This window comes from Tyto alba, unplaced genomic scaffold (assembly GCF_018691265.1).
Source record: "Tyto alba isolate M040663 unplaced genomic scaffold, T.alba_DEE_v4.0 Super-Scaffold_44, whole genome shotgun sequence".
In the NCBI taxonomy this organism is placed as follows: domain Eukaryota; kingdom Metazoa; phylum Chordata; class Aves; order Strigiformes; family Tytonidae; genus Tyto; species Tyto alba.
In genome coordinates this window covers 1,597,135-1,617,464 of record NW_024881320.1, presented here as the reverse complement: position 1 = coordinate 1,617,464, position 20,330 = coordinate 1,597,135, and the positions used below count along the sequence as shown (strand labels likewise).

The 20,330-nt window shown below is 42.8% G+C and overlaps 1 protein-coding gene across 4 annotated transcripts in view; it reads left to right on the top strand.

Moving 5' to 3' along the window:
• KIAA1671 (KIAA1671 ortholog) overlaps positions 1–20,330 on the top strand; it is an 87,350-nt gene that overhangs the window by 57,007 nt on the left and 10,013 nt on the right. For 2 of the 4 annotated variants that reach the window (XM_032995006.2, XM_042805240.1), the window contains one exon: positions 16,376–16,494. In XM_032995006.2, coding sequence (XP_032850897.2) covers positions 16,376–16,494 — 119 coding nt within the window. Of the gene's footprint in view, positions 1–1,088; positions 1,977–10,450; positions 10,643–16,375; positions 16,495–20,330 lie in introns of those variants that run through there. The other 2 variants (XM_042805239.1, XM_042805241.1) reach the window with 2 other exon arrangements.

Below are 20,330 nucleotides of genomic sequence, written 5' to 3'. Positions count from 1 at the left end.
GTCCCAGCTGCTGGGGAGGGAGCAGAGTTGGGGAACGGCAGCGAGCCCTTGCTGACAAAACTTAACCGTGTATGAAGTGGGAAAAAGAACTGCTTCAAATGGTCAGACCTGCTCAGCTTTGTTTGGAGCTTCTGGCTTAATCATTATCTTGCACTGATATCGTGGTCACTAACCTGAGAGCATCTTGTTTGAGTTTGTAAATCGTGTAATAAGGCAGTTACACGTGCCGGTGCTGCCCGAGTACCCCACCACGCAGCAGGATGGGCTGTAGCTTTTGTCCCAACCTGCCCCGTCTGAATGGGAAGCCTTTGGGTGCCGGCGTCAAACATTCCCTGGCAGAGGCGTCGCTCTTATTTTCCCAAGGAAGGGTTAAAATCAGCAAGTACACGTGACATATGCAAACTATGAATCATTCCAATAGATCTGTGCAACTCCTGCCTGCTTAGGCAGCAAGCAGATGCTGTTCCGTTGGTTGCCATGGGAACCGTGCCTGTACTAGAATAAAGCCCAGCCCAGATCCTTCCTTAGGCAGACCTCTGCGGCTCATCCACCTAGCTCATTGTTTCCTCCCCGGAGAAGAGGCGAGGCAGGGACACAGAGGAGGGAACGGGATACCAGAGGCAGCGGCGGCTTTCGCCCGCCCGTGACCTCTTGCGCCTTGCTCGGGGAGCGACCGGAGCACGGCAGAGCTGGCTCGGGAGCCCGGGGTGGGCTGGCACACAGCACTGGTAGCCAGCAGCTTCTTCAGCGTGCCTCTCCACATCGTGTAAGGAGGGGAGCTGGCGTGTGCAGCGCCTTTCATAGGCGTGGGGAAAGTCTGTGCTGGCTGCCGGTACAGCGTTTCACCCTTGCCAGCTACACCCCTCACTTAGGAAGCCCCCCTTGCAGCAGAGGGGCTGATGTCATTCAGAGGATCTTTTGGCAGGCTCCGAGCAGCCAGCGAGTCCGGTCTTGAAGGCAGCAGGCTTGACACGGTTCCCCTTCAGCTTCACTGGGCCTCCCGAGCTTGTGATCTGCGTTTCGGGAAGTGAAAACCTTGAGAATGGTGCTGAAGATGGGAAGCCTGCTGAGGAGGGGATTCTGCCGATGCTGACACCTTCCTGCACGGTTTTGGGGGAAGGAAATAATTTGGATTTATTGCTCAGAAGATCTAATCGGTTTTGCTGCTAAATGGATTGTATAGAAGCATCAGAACTTTGTTTGAGGTACTGTTACCTGAAAAGCTGCCGAGCCAGAAGAATACGATTTGTTTTATCCTTCTGATACTTACAGCAAAACAAAAACTTGGCTTAAAAAGGGAGTTGCTTTTCCAGCTCTGAAATGAGACAGTAAGAGACTAATTCTATGCTTGTAAACGGACTAATTTCAAGTGACTGTGTCAGGATTTAAACCTTGATTTCTCTCTCTAACATGGCTGAATTAAACATAATTTGATGGAACTCTGGAAATCTGATTGTAAGTAGGAAAAGTCTTTTATTTTTTCCTACTTGACAAATACCAATCTCCAACCTCACATCTTTTGTTAATTAAATGCAGAAATATGCTGATGGTTATAGTGTAGTGCTATTTCCCTTAGCTGAAAATATTTTATAAGTGGATTCTTTTTTTGCAAAATAAAATCAGGGTTGTTAAGGAGAATATATTTTACAGTAATTGCTCCTGAATACTGATTTCTCATCTCTGCTGGAAAAATGGATTACCTTGGAGACAAACTGACAGTGGCACAAACTCACATGACCCAGTGGATGGGTACAGTGCGGAGATCCTTACAGGAAGCACTAAATTTAGTCACTACTGCGGTTGCTCATGAGCGGACTAGCGGGGAAGGTGGAAGCAGGACTCCCTTCAAGCGAACCTCCTCCTTCAGGCACTTTGCATCCCGGAGCAGAGAGTCCTTCCGAAGGTTTTCAGTGCGGAGTCAGCAGAGGTTTTCCTCTTTGAGGAAGAGACAGACCAGTTCAGAGCCACCTGAGCTTGTAAGCTATACGCTTTTTTGAGAGTCTCGAGGTAGATAATACAATGCAAAAAACTTGGGTTTGTTGCAGCATTTTGTCTAATAACAAAACCTAGCTCATGTCTGCTTTTCAATGTAAAAATAGCCCCCAAAACACTTCCAGGTAGTGGTGTCTGTCTGTCTGCTCCCAGCTGGTTTCTTTCTGCAGCGCAGGTGGATATTTTCATTTGCCGAGGGAACATGGTTAATCAAGGTTTTGAGAATGGGGAAGAATGTTGTTGATCTTTTTTTAAAGCAACACAGTAAGGTAGAACAAATATTTGTCTAGAATTAGACAAAGAAAGTTAGTCCAAAACTGCACTTGCGTCAGTCATTTCAACACCACAGCTCAGAGTGACTTTGAATGTACATCAGTCTTGGTAATTTTCCTGTAAAAAATGCCTGAAGCTAAATTTGTAAAAAGAGTTAAGCGCTGTCACTCGGTGGTCAGTGGTCATTATTCTCTCCTTTTATTGAAAATTAGGTGTTGTTTTCCCCTCAGTATAATTGCTACTTTGTCATGAAATAGAAGTTATATGAGCAGCGTGACTGGTGAGGGCTGTAGTGGGGCGGAGACAGGGTGTATTTTCATGAGAGCAGGGGGAGGGTGAAGAGCCCTCCGATCACCACGCTGGGTGCCATGCGGAGCCCCCCACCCCTCCCTTTTCCATTAAATACCTTCCCTGCTCTCCGGGTTATTTTCAGGAAGGACGGTCTGTATTAAGTGGCATGGCAAAGCGGGGGAGGAAGCCCCGGTTATGTAGAGAAGCCCCTTCCCAGGTGAAAGGGGTGTGAGCTCTTGCAGCTGGGCTGGGGTCTGCCATGCTCCTTGCAGCCGTTATTCCACACCCCCTGTTTCTAGTTCCAGCAAATACTGCAAAGCAGCAATATCTTTAGGTTCTAGTGCATGAAGGGTAAACTGAATCTGGTTTATTCTGGTTTATTTCATGGAGAGGAGCCTAAACTGGTGACTTGAGTTGTACCTGAAACTGGTGATTTAAGACTGGCGCTGGAACTATGGGAGGTGGGTGTCTTGTGGTTGGCTTGAGCAGAATTGGGACCAGAGCCTTGCTACCAGTACGTGGGTAGATCCCGAACAGCTCGCTCTCTGAAGTGGCTAAAATGTCTTGGTTGGGTTTTATTTTGTTTTTTAAACAAAGTAGTTATTCTTTGTCAAGTGTAAATGCATCAAGTTCTGATGTGGCCTGACGGAGGTTTGTTCACTGAATGATTGAAGGTAAAGTTACATTCCTTGGGCAGGTGTGGTGTTTGTGTACGGGCTATTTCCAGTACTTTTTATCAGTTATGCTTATAGCATTTTTGTTCTAGCTTGCTATTCGTCTCCTGTTTGGCTGTACTGGAAAATAACGTCAAGTGAGAACAAAAGAATGAAGAGGAAAATATTTGGTAACCACTGTTACAGCCCTAGCATGGTGGAGTTCTGTCGATTTCTTTGTTAAGGTGCTGTTTTAGATTTATTAGAATCATCTGAATGAAAAACTTGTTTAAAAGACATGAAGACTGAAAAATGGGAATGTGGAACTTGCAGAGGGCAACTGTACTACTTTCCTTACACTACCCTGCTTACAGAGCAGAAATTGTGAGAGACAGGATGACCGCTTCACTTAATTCACTGGTGACAGCCACTGGAGCCGCTGTTCCTCTGTTTCAGCAGTAATTTTGCACACGCTTGGCTTTATGCGTGAATTTGGTTTAACTTGTGCCCAGCTCCTGCACTTGAAGTTAAGATCTCAGCACTTCATAGTGAACGTTCATAGTTTGTGCCGTTGCATCTTCCGCAGAACAACTTGTAGAACACGAACCTTCAGCTATTATCTTTTTATCTGGCTGGAACAGGGCCCTGATTTTACTTAGGCCTTGTTTTTTTTTTTTGGTCCAACTATGGAATTAGTATAAAACACGCAATTCTTCATAATTCTTCATAAACTGACTTCTTTATTGTTTCAGGGATGTACTGTAGAGTAGTCGCTCGGTGCTGACACCTCAGCGATGCAGTTTTTAAACAAGGAGCAGCCGGGCTCGTGGGCTGGTGCCCCGGGTGCTGCCGGGTGCCTGACACAGCGGGGGCCGGTGGCTTTCCTGCCTCTGCTGTCACTGGCGGCTGCTGGCTGAGCACCGAGCGTTGTACAAGACCAAGGAACCTGGCAAAACTCAAGTCAAACAGCACAACTTAAGATAGGGTGAGTCGACTCCTTAAACTATAAATGTCTTGATGCTGAGGTTGAAGGTAGCGGCGGTGTGAGGGTGCGTTCTGCTGCATCCATGTAGCTGGCTGATTGTCCCCTCTCATGGCTTTGGTGGACTTTGAGATTAAATACCAGAGGAAATAATGGGTTGCAGTTTGTATGGATCTCCTGTCACTGCTTCAGATATCTTCTAGAGGTGTTAAAGCATTCATCTATTTATTTATATATCTGTGACTTTTAAAAAACACGTGAGCTCAAAAGTTGTCTTGTTTTCTGTTTAGTTCTGTGCTTAAGTTGCCATCCTATGTTGCCAGCCCAAGGGCTGATGCTGTGTGTGCTGTCTGCTGCGTCCTGCAGTGAGAAGACTCGGGGCTGTTCCACAGGTCTGACATGGGTGCAGTTCCCAGTCTTTGTAAACGTGGGGAAACTGGTAGGTCAGCACCTTATTAATAACATACTACAACATATTTTAGCTGATCACTACTGCAAGCTGTGTAAGTGGGGAAGGACTCATGGATATTGCATTTTTTTTCTGGGCTGTAAGAGAGATCTTTATCCACCTCAGAGGAGCTTTAGGATAGGAGTGAAAGAGATTTGACGTAATTGGTTATTTCCTTGCTGGAGGTCATAAAAGTAAGAATCAGTCTGTAAGAGAGAGGAAGTAATTTTCTTTTCAAACACTTCTCTAACAGCTCAGGGATTACGTGTTCGCTTTGTTTTTCTGTTCATACCGTGTCACATTTTCCTACTGGAAGTCTGGCAGGGCTGATGTCCTGACCCCGCTCTGTCTCTGATGCTCGGCGCTTCTCTGTAGCACCGCAGAGAGGAGGTTCCGCAGCACATCCCTCGGGAAGGGAGCCTGGGTGGATATACCATATTTAAAATGTAATCCCCTAGCTTTTATTTGGGAAGCAGACTTTATGCACAGGACATTGTGAAGTTAATTTGTGCCTTATAAAATCTCTTCTATTCTCTACTTTTTTTTTTTTTTTTTTTAAATTTAAATCCATACACCTCAAATCACACCTAGATAAATAAATGTCTAACACAGGGCAATCTGATTTTGAATCTAGAGAAAGTACAGCCCCATTTTAAGAATTGTTTAAAAGCTAGGACAGTCAAGGGTTAAAATGAGCCTGAGAGCTAAAACTAATCTATCTTGTGTTTCTCAAACTAACAGTTGCTCAGTCAGAATTTAATATATGCAAATCTGTAAGAGTAATTTTTGTTTTAAATAGCTTCTCTGGTATAGTCAACAGCGGGCTGTTTGGAAAAAGACGTTTTTATTTTTCCCTGTAGTACTCCTATTAACTTCTTCATTGAAATGGAATACTCTGTCATTTGTCCTGCCTCCATTCATAGCACAAACCCCTGAGCACACTGTTTTTCTCATCAGTTGCTGTCTCCCAGCAAGCCTCTCCTTCCTCTCTTTTGCCTTGTGGTAGTCTGTTCATGTAGCCGTATCTTTGAAGGTAGTCATCCATCCTTTTTGTTTCCACTGGAACTGGATTTAGTTGTTCTGAGATTATTTTCTACAAATAGATGTAATACTGTGTTCTCATATTTAATTTAAGGAAAAAAGATGTCACCATGGACTGAAGAAACTTGCTGGCTGCTGCACCCAGGAATGCCTGGGCCCTGCTAGCGCGGGTCACGTGTACTGAAAACTGTCCACACGTAATCACACAGGACCGATTTTAATTGCCTCATTATTCTGGCATAGTAATATCAGAGCTGGGAATCTGTAGCTGAGATTGCAGAAGTTATTACTTTACAGTGAAACCTTTTAAATGGAAGCTGATTTTTCTCCCAGACGATTTTATTTGAGGCTTTTTTTCCACTTTTTGTCTCATGTCATCAGCTTAGTGTCTTTGTTGTAAGAGGAGCAGAGTTACTTTCATTAGGCATTGCCTCTGCCTTAATCCTGGAATATCAGTCACGTCTATATTATGGGTGTGATACCTGGTTTCACAGCCAACACCATTAGTTCCAGACCTCTAAGTTTGTTGCTGTACAATAAAAACAGTGTAATTGCTTAACGCCCCCGGTTCCTCCGCTATCCCCTTACACTACTAGAAAAGTGTGGCAGTTTGTTTCCTTGTAAGACGTTTTAACTACCTTCAGACTGCTAGCATGAACAACAAAGCTGTGGAAAACCTCAGAGGTGTTTCATGTTCTTTGGGATGTTCTGAAATAGAACAGAGACGATTAATTCTGTGGCTACTTGGGCTGTGAGTAGTCCATGTGTTTGAGTTATTTTGTTTGGACTCAGTTTTAATATAGTTCCAAAATAAAGGTGGAAATTGAGTGTTCCGTTTGCACGAGTCCCAGATGTGCTGGGTGGGCGCTTAGTCCTTCAGAGGGTTTTTGTTGCATCCTACAGGCGTTTCACCGTCATCCTCTCTGCTAGAGGCTGAAATTCCCATTTTAGTTTTTTTTTTTAATCTTCACAGATGTTTCTCTCTAAGCCAATATAAGCTTGTGCAGCCAGCTTGTTTCTTGGAAAAGTTGGTGGACTCTGACTTTTTCCATATGAGCAGGATCCCTCTCTGGCGCTGAAGGGCAGGTGAGGGGCCAAGAGCAGCGCTGTTAAAACTGGTTTGAATTATACACGTGCCATTCACCTGCACATGGCCTGGCATCGGATCTCTGCTTTTAAAAGAGCATTGATCGGTACTGCCTGGTTTGATTTTACCCACAGTCTGTCTGCAAATGTTTGTCCTTCATGGTGAAGATCTTTCAACAAAGTATTTGTAAAAAGAAATTCATACAAGTTGTAGTTTTTATTCTGAACTTGACTATTCTGATACAGACCCTACAACAAATAGTCTCTGAACTATTTTACCCTAATACTCCTCAAAAGCACAATTAATTGCTCTGAAAAATATTTGTTTTATACCGATGGTGAATAGAGTGTTATCTTTACCTTTTCAGAGAGCTGTTATGGTGACGTGAAGCATGTTTGCAGAAAGCACGCTTTTAAAAATGAGCTGTTTGTCTTGTTTCAGGGTGGGGGGGAAGAGGAGAGCTGTTCAGTTTAATTAGTGAAGATACAAGGGCCAATACTGAAACAGTTCATGCTTTTTCATTCTTAATAACTTTTCTTTGGTTTAACAGGCCATGAACATAGCTGGCAGCATAAATCTGGGCCATAAAACTGCAGTGATGGGTATTTGGTAGACTGCTTTTGTTGTTCCCTTATTATTTTGACAGGAATAATCACTTAGGCAACTTTACTCTGTAATTTTACTTAGGCTGGCTGCAAGGAGTTGATTTTTACCGTGTTCTTAAAGCATAAGAAAATAACATGAATGTATTTAGAGCTGGTCACTTTGTGCTTATTTACTTTGTTTGCTTGGTTGGTGGTTTTTATTTTTTTTTAAAGCACTGAGTGATAGCAGTTAGCTTGCAGAGGGAAATAAATTGTGCTAAACAAAAGCATCACCGAACACAACTCTTAACAATGAAAATCCATTTTATTGAAACTTTGTAACATTGTGATAGTTTCAGGAAATACTAGTGGTGTTCCATTGGTCTGTGTGTGTATATTTTGTCTGCTCTCTTCTAAAACATCTTCTCAGTTGTCTGAGATTTTTGTTTAAACGAGCAGTGCACAGTTTCCCAAGTCTGCGTGTTTGTTATTCGCTTGTTGTCAAGAAATTCTATCACTTTCTGTGCATCTTTAAATCTAGACTTTAAACTAAAGAGCACTTTTTCCCAGGAATGTTTGTTTGAAGTTTAACTTGTGTCTTATTGTGGAAAAACGTTAACTGTACAGAAGAGCCGTGAAATAAAGTATTTCAAGTAGGAGGTGTTGATTTCTAGCATGTAGCTTTTCAAAAAAAGCAAATATATTCACTTCCTAGCATAACAGTATAAAATTGTCTTGTTCTGGCTTGTGTCTCTTGCAGTGTTGAAGATGAGGGATCCTGTTCAGCTCTTGGTGCCAACTTTTATTAATACCGATAAGAGTTGCGTGTGCCCTCTGGGAGAGAGTGAATTCCTCAGTCTCTGAAGTAGGACAGCACTGTTCTGCTCAAAATCTTCCTGATGGACAGGCTGGCATGTCTCTGGCTTTCAGCCTTCTGGGTTTGGTTTCTTGGGGTTTAATTTCTTTTTAGCTTGACTGCCTAAGGCTGAAAAGAAAATTTAATACATTGATATAGGAGGGATTTTAAAGATGTTCCCAACTATTGCTTCTACTCTGCTTTGGTTTTCTACTTGCTCACTTCTTAGAGGAAGTACTGTCTTGGCTCACTCAGCTCTAGCAAGGTATATATTTAGAATTTGGTTCTTGTCTGCTTTCTGCAGGTAAAGTCAACCTCTGCTCTGTCTTCAGCCTTGCACTAAAACCACAATATGTGCGTGGTGAGCGTTCACAGCATATCATAGGAGCTCTATTTTCAGGGTATAAAAAACGACGAACTCAAAAATGTCTTTGAAATCCTCAGTGGAGTGAGGAGGTTAAATTCAGTGAGTCACTGCAAAAGCAGTGAGTAGATCTCATTGCACGATGGTAACCAGATTCCTGGCAAAACTAATTTCATCAGGATTAACCTGGCCACGTTCTCTGTTGTGGGCAGTTGGCTCCGAGTAGACTCTGGGTCTCTTTTTGGTGTTGCTGCCTTTCAAATTGTGAGTCTCTCAGCTGGACCTGGCTCCCGGCAGGCACGGCAGAGCTGGGGCTTAGGAGTGAAAGGTCTGCTAACGGCGGCGAAGCCATTATCTAAAGACCAGCAAGCAGGGGAAGTCATTTTGTGTGTTCAACAGGTGTGGAAAATGCCGGGGTTTGGGGAGCTGTGATAGTATTCAGCCTCTTGGGGGTTCAAGTTTAGGCTGGAAAGGTCTGGCTGCGAACCTGATGCTTGAACTTGAGTAAATTGTTGAACTTGCTGGCAGTGGTTTTCTCTGGCTCCTTTGTTGCTGGGTGCAGCAAATGTTTTGTGCTGGTGTGGCAAGGAGGATCCCTGTCAGCTCTGTGCTAACCCGCTTGTCAAATCATTTGTAGTGTTTCGTTCTGCACAGTTCGGGTGTTTTGATTAAGGTGAAAATATTTTTACAGTGGGATATGGCGTGTGCACATTTCAAAGGGATATAGGTTAAATACAATGGATTTAGTTTTGCTTCGATCCAATTCAAATACAACACTGAAGCAAAGAGTTTTGCTACTAAGGTCAAGGCTGGCTTTCCTATCAGCAAGGCCGTAGGACTAGTGATAAGGCCTGTTGTGGGTGGTGGAAAGCTTTCTGAAGGAGAGCAGCTGAGCTAACAGTGTACATGGGATTTAGTGGCTTCGCCGTCCTGGGGTACCAGCCGTTCACCGCTGACCCTTGGCATTTGCTCCTGGGGTTAGGGGCTGGAAGGGACAACTGCCCTTCCCCTTATTTCTGCAGACACAGGTCTGCTTTTCTGCATTTTTTTACCGTGCCTTGCCAGGGAGAAGGTTTTGGGATTCAGGCCTGTGCATCAAGCTGGGAAGCTATAAAAAGGTGGGGAATTAAACCAGTCACCCTCTAAAAACAACCCATGTTTCATAAGGTAAACGCTGTCAGCTTTTAACATTAGGGCTATAATTGGTTGTTGCTTGTCATATCCCAGTGGAAGAGGTAGAGAAAACACATATGGCTGAGACAGCCCTAGGTTGCATAGCAACAGTGAGGATGTAGTGGCTGAAATCATTTATGAGAATGTTTTATACCGTGGGACTTGGTACCTACTCCACTGCACATGGAAAAATGAAACATTTTATGACTGAAAGGGGCTTTGAGCAGAGCAGCATGGATCCTTAGGGTGTAACGGCGCTAAATCTGTTGTGTGAGTGCTTTCAGACACGGGCTGGGGCACGCTGGTGTTTCCCCGTGCGTGTGCCCGCGCACCCCGGCAGCGGCTGCAGTTTGCCATGTTAAACCAGCTTGTCCTCCCCCGCCCAGGAGGGCTGCTCTCTGCAGTCTCCTTCCCTGCTGGCAGCAGGGGAGGTGGCCTATGGAACAATGTAAAGACCTTGAGGTAATGAGATTGATTAATTCAGCTACTTCCGTCACTGCTCTTAGGCTTGGTCTCCAGCGTTTGTAAAGTGCTTCCTTGGTTTGAAGATATTGTGCTGAATTAGGGTGTTTGAGAGGGCTGGGGAAGTCGTCCTCACGTATTGATGCCCATGGGTGGAGCCTGCACTGGAGGTCTCTTAACTTTCCTGATCAGTGAGGTCAGAAAGAAAATGTCCAATTCCTGGAACTGTTTATCTGTCACTGCAGCATGGAGGGCGGGGTGGGAGGCAGAGGGTGCTGTCTGCTGCCTGGGACGTTACACCAAGGCAGTTACTCCTTTCAACAATTTATTCCAAAGCTGAGCTGGTAAATCTTCTCACCTGGTCGCTAGGAACTAACTGGAGCGTTGGTCTTGAGCCATGACTTACTCCTTGTGGGCAGCACTAATTCGCCGGATAGTAAGTACAGATGGCAATCCTAGGATGCTCATTCCACACAGTTAGAGTTTCCACTTGCAGTACTGACACTGGGATCCTTGCAAAGAAAAAAATACATGGGTTCTGAAATGCTGTATAGTTTCTAAGTGCCTCTTGTTGTGGTGGGGTGTTATTTTGGTGTTGGTTGGTTTTGATATGGTGTTATGTTCTTGCTAATTCTGTTAGTGGTCCAAAATACATAGTTTATCTTTCAGTAATAATCCTTAGAATCATTAGAATAATTGTAGAACTCAGATTAGAGAGAACACCTGGAGGTCGTGTAGCCCAGCATTCTGTTCAAAGCAGAGTCAACTGTGAAAAAACAGAATAAAATTTTAATTGAACGGGGTGTTTTGCTATCTTCCTGGCACATTGCAGGGGAACAATAGGGATGGTTTTCTGGATTTGTAAGGACTTGTGACACTGCATGTAAGGAGAGTTTACGCTAAAGGGGCAGGAGAGTTCTGAATATGGGTAATTAGACCAAAATTCTAACTTCTTTTAATTAAAAAAAGGAGAGAGAAAAAGGAAAAGAGAGGGGGGAAAAAGGTTTCTAAATAAATTAGCGAAATTTTGTTTTGTATTAACAAGGCAGATGGTCAAAACTTCATTCCATTGTGCAATTACCTATTCAATTTATGCTAGTACATTTTAACTTCTAATTTTTGCACTTCAAGGTGTGGGATGTCATTTTGGCTGTCTGATGTCTCAGTCTCTTTTGCAAACAAAGATATTTTTGAAACTGTCTGTGCAGATTCTGACTCATATGAGATCTCTTTCGACTGGTATTCCTCATACGCCAGGTCTTCATTTCACATCAGTGCAAAAGAGCCTTTCACAGAAATGTATGCATTCATTCTTAGTTACGGTTAATTTTTGTGCTGGTAGGACCAATACTGTGTGTGCATCATTTTCAGGAACTGGAAATTGCAGGAGTAATCAGCCCTGGACTATTGCCAAGCCCAGCTTAATTCCAAGGGAGTACCGAAAGAGGCATAATCATAATGCCTCATTTTAAAAGAGGCAAATCAGTATACAGCTCGGCTGTTTTATTTCATGTGAAAATGAAGTTGATTTTTTTCCCTGGCTACTGGTGTAAGAATTATGAAGTTAAAGTTCAAAGCATGGAGAATTACAGCATTTAAATACTGGATTGAGAGTAGTATTTATTTAATTGGGGAGGTTCTCTCATCATTTTTAAATAAACCCAAATCAGGAATTTTCTTATCTTGTGCGTTTAGAAGACACCAGACCCCTCTTCTTACTGCCTTTTCCTTTGAAATCTCTGGTTTTACTGTATCATGAATATTCTGTTTATGGAGGAAGTGGCTGTGTCTGGCCTAGCTTCACATGCTGTTCACCACTTCTTTCAACTTTGGTTTCTTCTTCCAAGGGATGGATAAAGAAAGAGAATGGATCACACATGTTAGCACAAGTTTGCAGAGTTAATAATGGGTAGTTGTCTCTCACAGAAAAAAAGGTTTCTGTTGAGAGCAGATCTGTTCTTAAGAGCAACAAAAGTCAAAGCCAGATGTGTCAGTTCTTTATCTTGCAGAATCTCTTGTTCTGTGTAGTTTATACATTTTTTTTTTTTCTTTTAAGTTAAATTTTAATCCATCTGAAGAAGTGAGCTTTAAATTAGGATTTATGCCAGGGAACAAAATATGAAGGAGAAACTGGTCATGTTTGGGACCGGTACACGTTGGAGAGTATTTTTTTCTTTCTCCTCCCCAAACTTGGGTAAAAACTGGCTGTAGTGCACCTTGTGCCACTGGCTGCAATATAAGCGCTACTAGGCAGTGGGCAGGGTGCTTTGATCTCTCTTCTGTGGTTTTATGTAAACTAATGTGATAGAGGGCACTGTGGGATGTGAGATACAATGGGCTTCTGACAGACCTGAAAATTGTCACTCTAGTACATTCAGTAAGTCTTACATTATTTTCAAGCTTTCAGTTTGTAATCCCAGTTTGTTCTTCATTCATGTTCTTTGTCTGTAACACCAAGTTGTTCCAAGTAAAATGTTAGTGCCAGAAAATGCAGATATATCTGTATGGTCTAATTTGAGTTGCTTGTGCCTAAAAGCATCTCATCCATAAAACACAATGGTACATATGCATAGTTCTCTGAGAAATCGTATAATGACTGGTATTTAAAAAACCAAAAGTTTACTAGCAACTACTAAGTGCTATCCAGAGAGTATGCAGGCTGAAAGAGGCCTCCAATGTTTTTTAAAAATAAACTTATAGTTACTTAGAGTAAACATTTTAAAAACAGAGGGAATGGATTTTTCCCAGGCCCCTCCAAGGTCCCAGTGCCCCAGCGCTTCCATATTACCAAATTGCCTTGAGTCCTTCTGGAATGTGGTGAAGATGGTACAAAAGAAATCTGCAAAAGAAAAGCTAAAACTCATCATTCTTGTGCTTGCTAATCATCACGCACTGGAAAGAATAATCTCTATGGTTTTTTGTCTCTTCCTTCTTCGACGCATTCCATCTACTCCAGGCTGCACGGGCTATAAATTGATTTTCTGTGTCACCCTTGGTCCCCCCAGCTGACGCCTCCTCCACAGCCTGGGGAGACGATGGCACCTCTTACCTCTCCCTGTTTCGGTCATAGCTGGTACGTTTTTTCTCTCGGCTAGCTGACCAGGTTATTGGACCTCATTAAATTCTCTGCGGTTCTTCTTAGCTGGTAGAAGCTGGAATCTTTAAATAGTTTAAGCCTAAGGAGCGATTTGTAGACTCGAAAGAACATTTATTTTTTCCAACTAATCATTTGGCCTATTAAAAGGTATGGGTTGAAAGGGATCATCAGGGAATGACATACAATCTTCTTCTGAAATAGGTAATTTCCTTCAGAAGCAAAATTCAATAACATTAGTTGATATAAGAAAGTAATCTCTTAGAATTTGGAGTGTCTTACTCCTTACATTTAGACTTTCCAGTTTGTTTTATTGAACTTAAGTTCACAGTGGCTACAGAAGTAGTCATGTTAATTCTTTTTCAGGCTTGTTTTGGTTTCAGCATAGAGAATTGCTATCTGAGTATTAATTGTGTCATTTTGGCTATAAAACCGCATTTCAAAGTTCAAATATATGTAACATCAAGTAAAATGTTGCCTGAAACTGAGGAATATGTACTGATCCATTTGTCTGCAGTGTAAAATTTTATTAAGAATTACTGAGCCTTCAGATGAGTGATATATTTGCATAGAAATTTCTTTCCTGTTGCTGCCAAAAAGGTATTATCTGGGTTGTGCATGCTTTCTCCTTACAGCCATCACATTCATGATAACACGACACTTTCTATAAATAGTGTCTCCTCCATGCCATAAAACAAGGTTGCTTTTTGGCTGCTCCCATTCCTGTTTCTGATCTTTTTAGACTATGTTTCTAGCTAGAAACAGTGTGAGTAATTGCAAGTAATACAGTATATGCTGCGCATAGCGATAATGTGCTGTAGCTGGTGGAAGCAACTGGCTTCCAACAAGGAGGGTAACAGGCTTGTGTCTGTTGGGTCGTGCTCTGGGCAGCAATAATACCCGGGGTGTGGGGCGAGGGCTGCAGAGGCAAGAGTGCTGCCGCTAAGGCTGCCAGGTGCTGCAGCTACAGTGCATAACACAGATGCAACTTCTGTGCAGAAAGGGAAAAGAGTTGATAAATACTCTGTACATATTGACTATGAGGATGTGGTAGCTTGTAATGTGAGATTGGGATGGAAAAAAAATTCATAACAAGTATCAAGTTGGAAAAACCCCTGAACTGACATGGACAGTAAGGAAGAAAGCAAGAATAACAATTTGTGTTTGTTAGTGCCTTTCCTGGAAGCGAATCGACTTGCCAAAGGTTACGTGGCCACCAAGAGACAGCAGAAGGCTGAGTCCAGGAGGGCTAGCTTAGCCCTCGGTGCAGAGCGTGAAATCATGAAGCTACAGAGGGAATTTGTGGAAAGCAAAACATACGCCTGAGCCAAGTAGGAGGAAAATGCCCTGTGGTTTCTAAGAAATACCAGACTATTTCCCCTGCCACTCACCCAGCTGTTAGAAAAGTGTGCATCGCTCACAGCTGAAAGCTTGTACCTGGAATGGGCTGAAAAATGCAAGAACTCTGCTTGCCTCTGGGCGTACATGTATATATCTATATATAAAGGGTAAGAATTACAACCAGTGAATTATTAGGCTGTGGGAGCATCTGGAAGATGAAAAGCAGGAAACTTCTGTTTCTTGTAGCTCACAAACCGAGCCCCTGTTTTACTTCAGTGTTACAAAATGAGAATTTTACTTTGTCTAGTAATGGCGCTTTGTAGTAGCTGGAATAAATGGGGGGGAGCCTTTCGTTTTTTGTTTCACTTGGCATTCAGAGGGACGCAGTGTGCTGGGGCTTGGGAACGGCAGTGGCTGGGAGCACGGCTGGGGCAATAAGCAACTTGTTTCAAAAGGTGGAAGCACTGTAGGACCTCTTCAGTAGCCAAGTATCAGTATTGGTGCATTATCCTTAATGTCAGTATTGTTATAGTCTTAAGGCAGAATTCTTTAGGTTTACAAAATTAAGGACACAAAACATGCAATCTCTTTTTTTCTTTCTGATAATATTAAGGAATCCCATTCCACTGAATATGGCTGTGACGTTGAGTGTGCTGCCTGAAGTGAAACAGATGTGTCGGTCGTTTCCACCAGCATGTTCTGCTAGGTGGATTTGATGGGGAAGGTCGATGTTGTTTTGGTTTTCCCTTTTTTTTTTTATAAAGAGGAAAAGTTTAGGAGAGGTGGGAAACAATGTAATCTGCTGCGGTGAGATCTTCATAAGCAAAGCTGACATGGCACTGAAAGCCATACTTGTATTTGTTCAGGATAATGAATGCAAAAGGAGCCAACATTTAATTATCTATGCACAGTGTATTATTTCAGTAACTATCTAACTTCACTGTGTAACTCAATACAACTGCAAAACAAAAGGTGCGGCAGTGCTATATTCTGGGGCATATTAACATTGGTCTGCTGCAAATCTAGGGTGCCAGCAGCAGCGGCTGACCCACTTCTCTCCCCTGAAAGGAAAGTTTCCTTAGGTGCACTGTTTCCCTCTTAGGAAAGTAGCAGATCTGTGAAATAAAAATACTTGGGAAATGAGAGGTCGGAGTAGAACACAGAAAAAACACTGTGGTCTGTCCTATGCTTCACGTTGTGTTTGAACTTTGCATTAGCACACATCAATTTGTCAATGGCTTTCTAGTGTCTGGCGGTGTGCTTATTTGTTTATTTATTTATTTATGCTTTTTATTTTGAATGTCTTCCAAAGAAAGAGCTGAAAAAAAAAAAAAAATTCTTAAACCCAGGAAAAGATCAGTAGAATTGATGTTTCCCTTGTATGCTTGGCAAGATTAAATGTAGTCCCCAGCAGAATTATTTGTGTTTGCGTAGGGGCTTCTAAAAACTTTGTGCAACCTGAGACCAGAATAATCTTAAAGCAATATGGAATTACTAAAACCAGGGAGTCAGGTCCAGCCTCTAGAACCGGTTATTTGCCCAGGAAAACAGCGTGTATGTTAGAGAGAGTCATTGTTAGAGTTCACAGCTGTTTTCCCTGTTTAAGTTTATGCCCAGGTTTATGTTCACCAGGTTTAACTGGCAGATTCACACCCACTGTGGCAAATAACAATCTGTTAATCCTTTAGCCGAGGGGTAAAGGAATGCTGAAATACTTCAATCGTCTCATTGCAGGATCAGCTGAAGCAGTGCTTCTCCAGACAGCCGCCGGGAGCCAAGGACACGGACACGCTGGTGCAGGAGCCCGACAGCCAGTACGGCACCTGGAACCAGCAGCGGCACAGCGGGGAGAGGTAAGGGGGGAGCGCGTGCCCCCGCCCCGCGCGCGAGCTCCGCAGGGGAGGGCTGAGAGGGAACCGTCCGCCTGGCCGTGTACACGTGCACGTGCCCGGTTCTTCTAAAGCTGGATGCTCAGTTTCGGTCACTACACAGTTTTCTTAGTCTACAGGTGAAGAAATATTTCTTTCCTATCTGTGGATTGCAGTCAGTTTTGAAATTTAAACTCCATCCTCCAGTGAGAATGCAGTATCACCACTTTTATAAGCAGTGAGAAAACCCGCTTGGACTGGAAGAGATTTAACAAGTCTGCTAGTGGGTGAAACACAAGTTAGATGTTGTTTTTTAGTGCTAAAATGGTAGAAAGGAGATATGGGAGAAAGACAGGTTTTCTCAATAAATACACCAAATGGCTTTGACTAGATTAACACAGATGGTAAAACTTTTTTAATGCTTTGTGTTTGTAATTATATTTAGAAATGTACATTTCCACATTTAGAAAGTGGTTACGGGCTTGTCTGATATGTGCCTTGGATGGCTCAAAGTAGGGTTCTGAGAAGCTTTTGCTGAAATCACCTGATTTCCTACCTCTCGAGCAGGTAAGGAAGTCTCTGATTATGATTAGTCAGGGTGTGCTAACGGTTTTGGGGGTGGTTTTATTTTTTTATGAATTTGGGTCTCTCCCATACCAATTAGCATTGCCTTGGCAAAATCCCTTTGGAAGGGGTGCTCTGAGCGCCGGCACCCCCTCGCAGCAGGGTGACGGCCGGGACCCCCCCTGTGTGTCCCGAGGAGCCGGGGGTGCTGTGCCCACACCTCCTCAACTCTGAGGCATTTTAGTGTGGGGAAGTGGAGGGTGAAATGGGGTATCGGTTGAATGGAAGATGGTATTACTGCTGCTTCTCTGTTATTAAAACGATTGAATGACATAAACCTAGAGCATTGAAGTGTGAGGTTTTTTATTGCTTACACCTGTTGTGTAAATTATAGCTTGATCTAACACTGCTCAAGCCAGTATCCTCTCTGCTCAGTGTAGTATGAAAATAGCATTTTACCTGTTTTTTTTTTTTAAATCTATACTTTTTGAGCTCATATAGCAAACATTAATGTCAATTATGTTTGGTGTGTTCTACACTTGAGAACTGTGTGTTATAAATATTTTATTGCTTATGGAATCAGGGCAGCTTTCAGCTTGAAGTACAGTGAGCTAAGTGACATGCCAGCAGTGACATCCAAGTCTTCTGTAAAATTAACTTTGATTTCAGTATGTTACAGACATTTTCTGAAATCAGTTTCTTAACAAAGGTGCTTGTTTCGGCTCCAAACCAGATAGCATCTGAATGTTATTTCAAACCTGGACGATTCTTCCTGATTAGAAAAGCTCCATCTGAAAATTCTGGTTTATTGAAGTATTGAACTCAGTCCCCATGTCATGGAATTTTGTTTCCACTGTAAGAAGTGTTTAGTTTTTTCTTTTTATGGTCTAATGATGACGGTATATTGACTTTTCAGCATTTTGCCACGCCTTTGCTCTGCTTTAGCTTGATTTATAGTTCATTGCGGGGGAATTACTGATGTATTAATTCAAGCACTTGGAGAGGAATGAGAGTAATGTGCTTTTAAATATTAAATTAATAATGGAAATATTCCTGGCATATATGGACAATGCATTTTGCTGGCAGTTTTTTTATGAAGTAGGAATCCTCCGCCAGGACAAGCGCATACGTTCCCCTCTGACCATGGGTGATTCGAGCACGTCTCTGCGTTCGGCTGCTGCCGAGGTGGTCGTCTCCTCCTCTGCTCAGCTCGGAGGCAGGAACTTACAGGAGACTTCTGATAATTCAGCTTTCCTGTTTTGCCTGGCTCGCTTCCCTTAGCCTTTATACCTTGCCAGCCGTACGGCCCGTGGGGGTGCATTCCTCGCGCACCCCGGTATGCGTTCGGCCGTAAGCCGAACCCACGGCCGAGAGCGCACGGGGGGAACAGGCACCGTGACCCCAGTCCCGGGCGGGCAAACGGGGAACAAACCAGTGTCACCAGCCTGCTGCTGCTGTGTTGGAGGAACTTCCAGTTTCTGGCAGTTTCCAGTGGTGGAGCGATGATTTTAGCCCCTTTAGGAGTGTTTCATTAATGCATCTGTGAATGAACTCATTTTCTCTGAGAGAGGAAGGGAATGTTAAAATAAAAACTCATGACTACATGGCAACAGGATGAACGTGGTCGTTTTCCTAGATAAGCTGCCTGGGAGGAGGAGGCAGGATCGATTGCAAGTAGAGCTGAAGTCACCGCTGGAATCAGCGTAAGGGGCTGCCCTTGGCTGGTTGCAGTGGGCTTTGGCAAGCAGCTTCTTAGAATGGAAGGAGATGGTTTAATTTGGAGGCATTAATTGGGTTTTTCTTTGCTTATCTAAAAGATTTTAATTTTAGTTTTTCTCAAGTGCTTTAGTAAGCTTTTCCAAGTTGACATCATAGAAAAATCTTACTTTTAGATCAGAACAATCTTCATAATGAAGAACAATTCTCCTTTACAGAAAAGGGACTGTGTTTTTTTAGATGATGGGTCTATACAGGTCTGACTTCATGAGGTTTTAGTTATTTGTTTCTTCAAACTCTTGAAGCTAGACTACAGCAAAGTTTTTGAAATGAAAACCCACTACAGGGTATCAGCTACCCACTACAGACGGGAATCTGCAATTACAGAATATAAAAGGGCATTTAAAAATGGATATTATTTCTTATGAGATGCCCTCCATTATTTCTTGTGTGATGCCCTAAACAAATAGTGAAAGCTGCCTTTTGACCTGTTGATTCTAATTCCTCAGCAGTGCTACTGTAAGAAGTAGAATTCCTTTACTTTTTGACTCCTGATATTACATCATGAAGCCTCTTAGCAGTGCCTTGCTAAAACTAATTAAATTTAATTGCAATTGAAAGTCAAGATTGGTCTTAGTTTATTGCGTGTTTGTGATAAACATTCTGCTGACACTTGTGTGCACTACATGAAAGAGAATTTTTCAGAGGAGCAAGTGTCAGTAAATGACACTTGTTGAGAATTGTTGGTAGCTTACGGATACGCTCATAAAACGTGAAATCTTAATGAAATAATAGAAGATGCATAATACATCTCAGTAATGAGAACTGAAAACATGTTTAAAATTCCAATATTTGACCATGATTCTGAAGGGAATTTCCCCCTAATTCGCTGTTCAGATGGAAGGAATCCGCTGTGCACAACAGAATGTCTGTACTCAAGTCATCCTTGCCGCGTTTGGTGATTAGCTGTGGTACGCTGTGTAGCGTGTAACGATGCTGTAATTGTGCAAGAGATCCGCAGGAGAATCCATGAGAAAGGTTTGTGAATTAGAAGCCCCCAGTCAGTGTAAATTCACCTATATTTGTCGTTGCTTATTCTCCAATATTTCATTTTGAAAAACCGCACTGAGTTGTGTTAGCTGAAGCCCTGGCGCGTAGAAGGGAAGTGGCTTCCTGGAGATATGCAAATCAGACAGGATCCTTTTAATATACATTTTATTTCCATGAAAGGTGATAAGGCTGCAGATTGTCTTTCGTCTCCGTGTTCTTCCATATGCTAGTGAATCTAAAACCTAATGCTTCAGATACCAAATACCATTCGAAGCAAAAATACTAGACAAAAACTTCCCTCTGGAGCTCATTAGTGGCATTTCTTAATTATCCTGGGGCCCACTGCTGAAGGAGGGAAGAGTCATTCACTCTACTCATGTGCTGGAAACCCTCTGGGCAGTGTTTGCTGTGCCAGACTGGAAATTATATCATGTACTGCAGCTTGATAGAAAGTTGTTATTCAACAGTAGGCTCCTGAGTGTTTTCCTCCC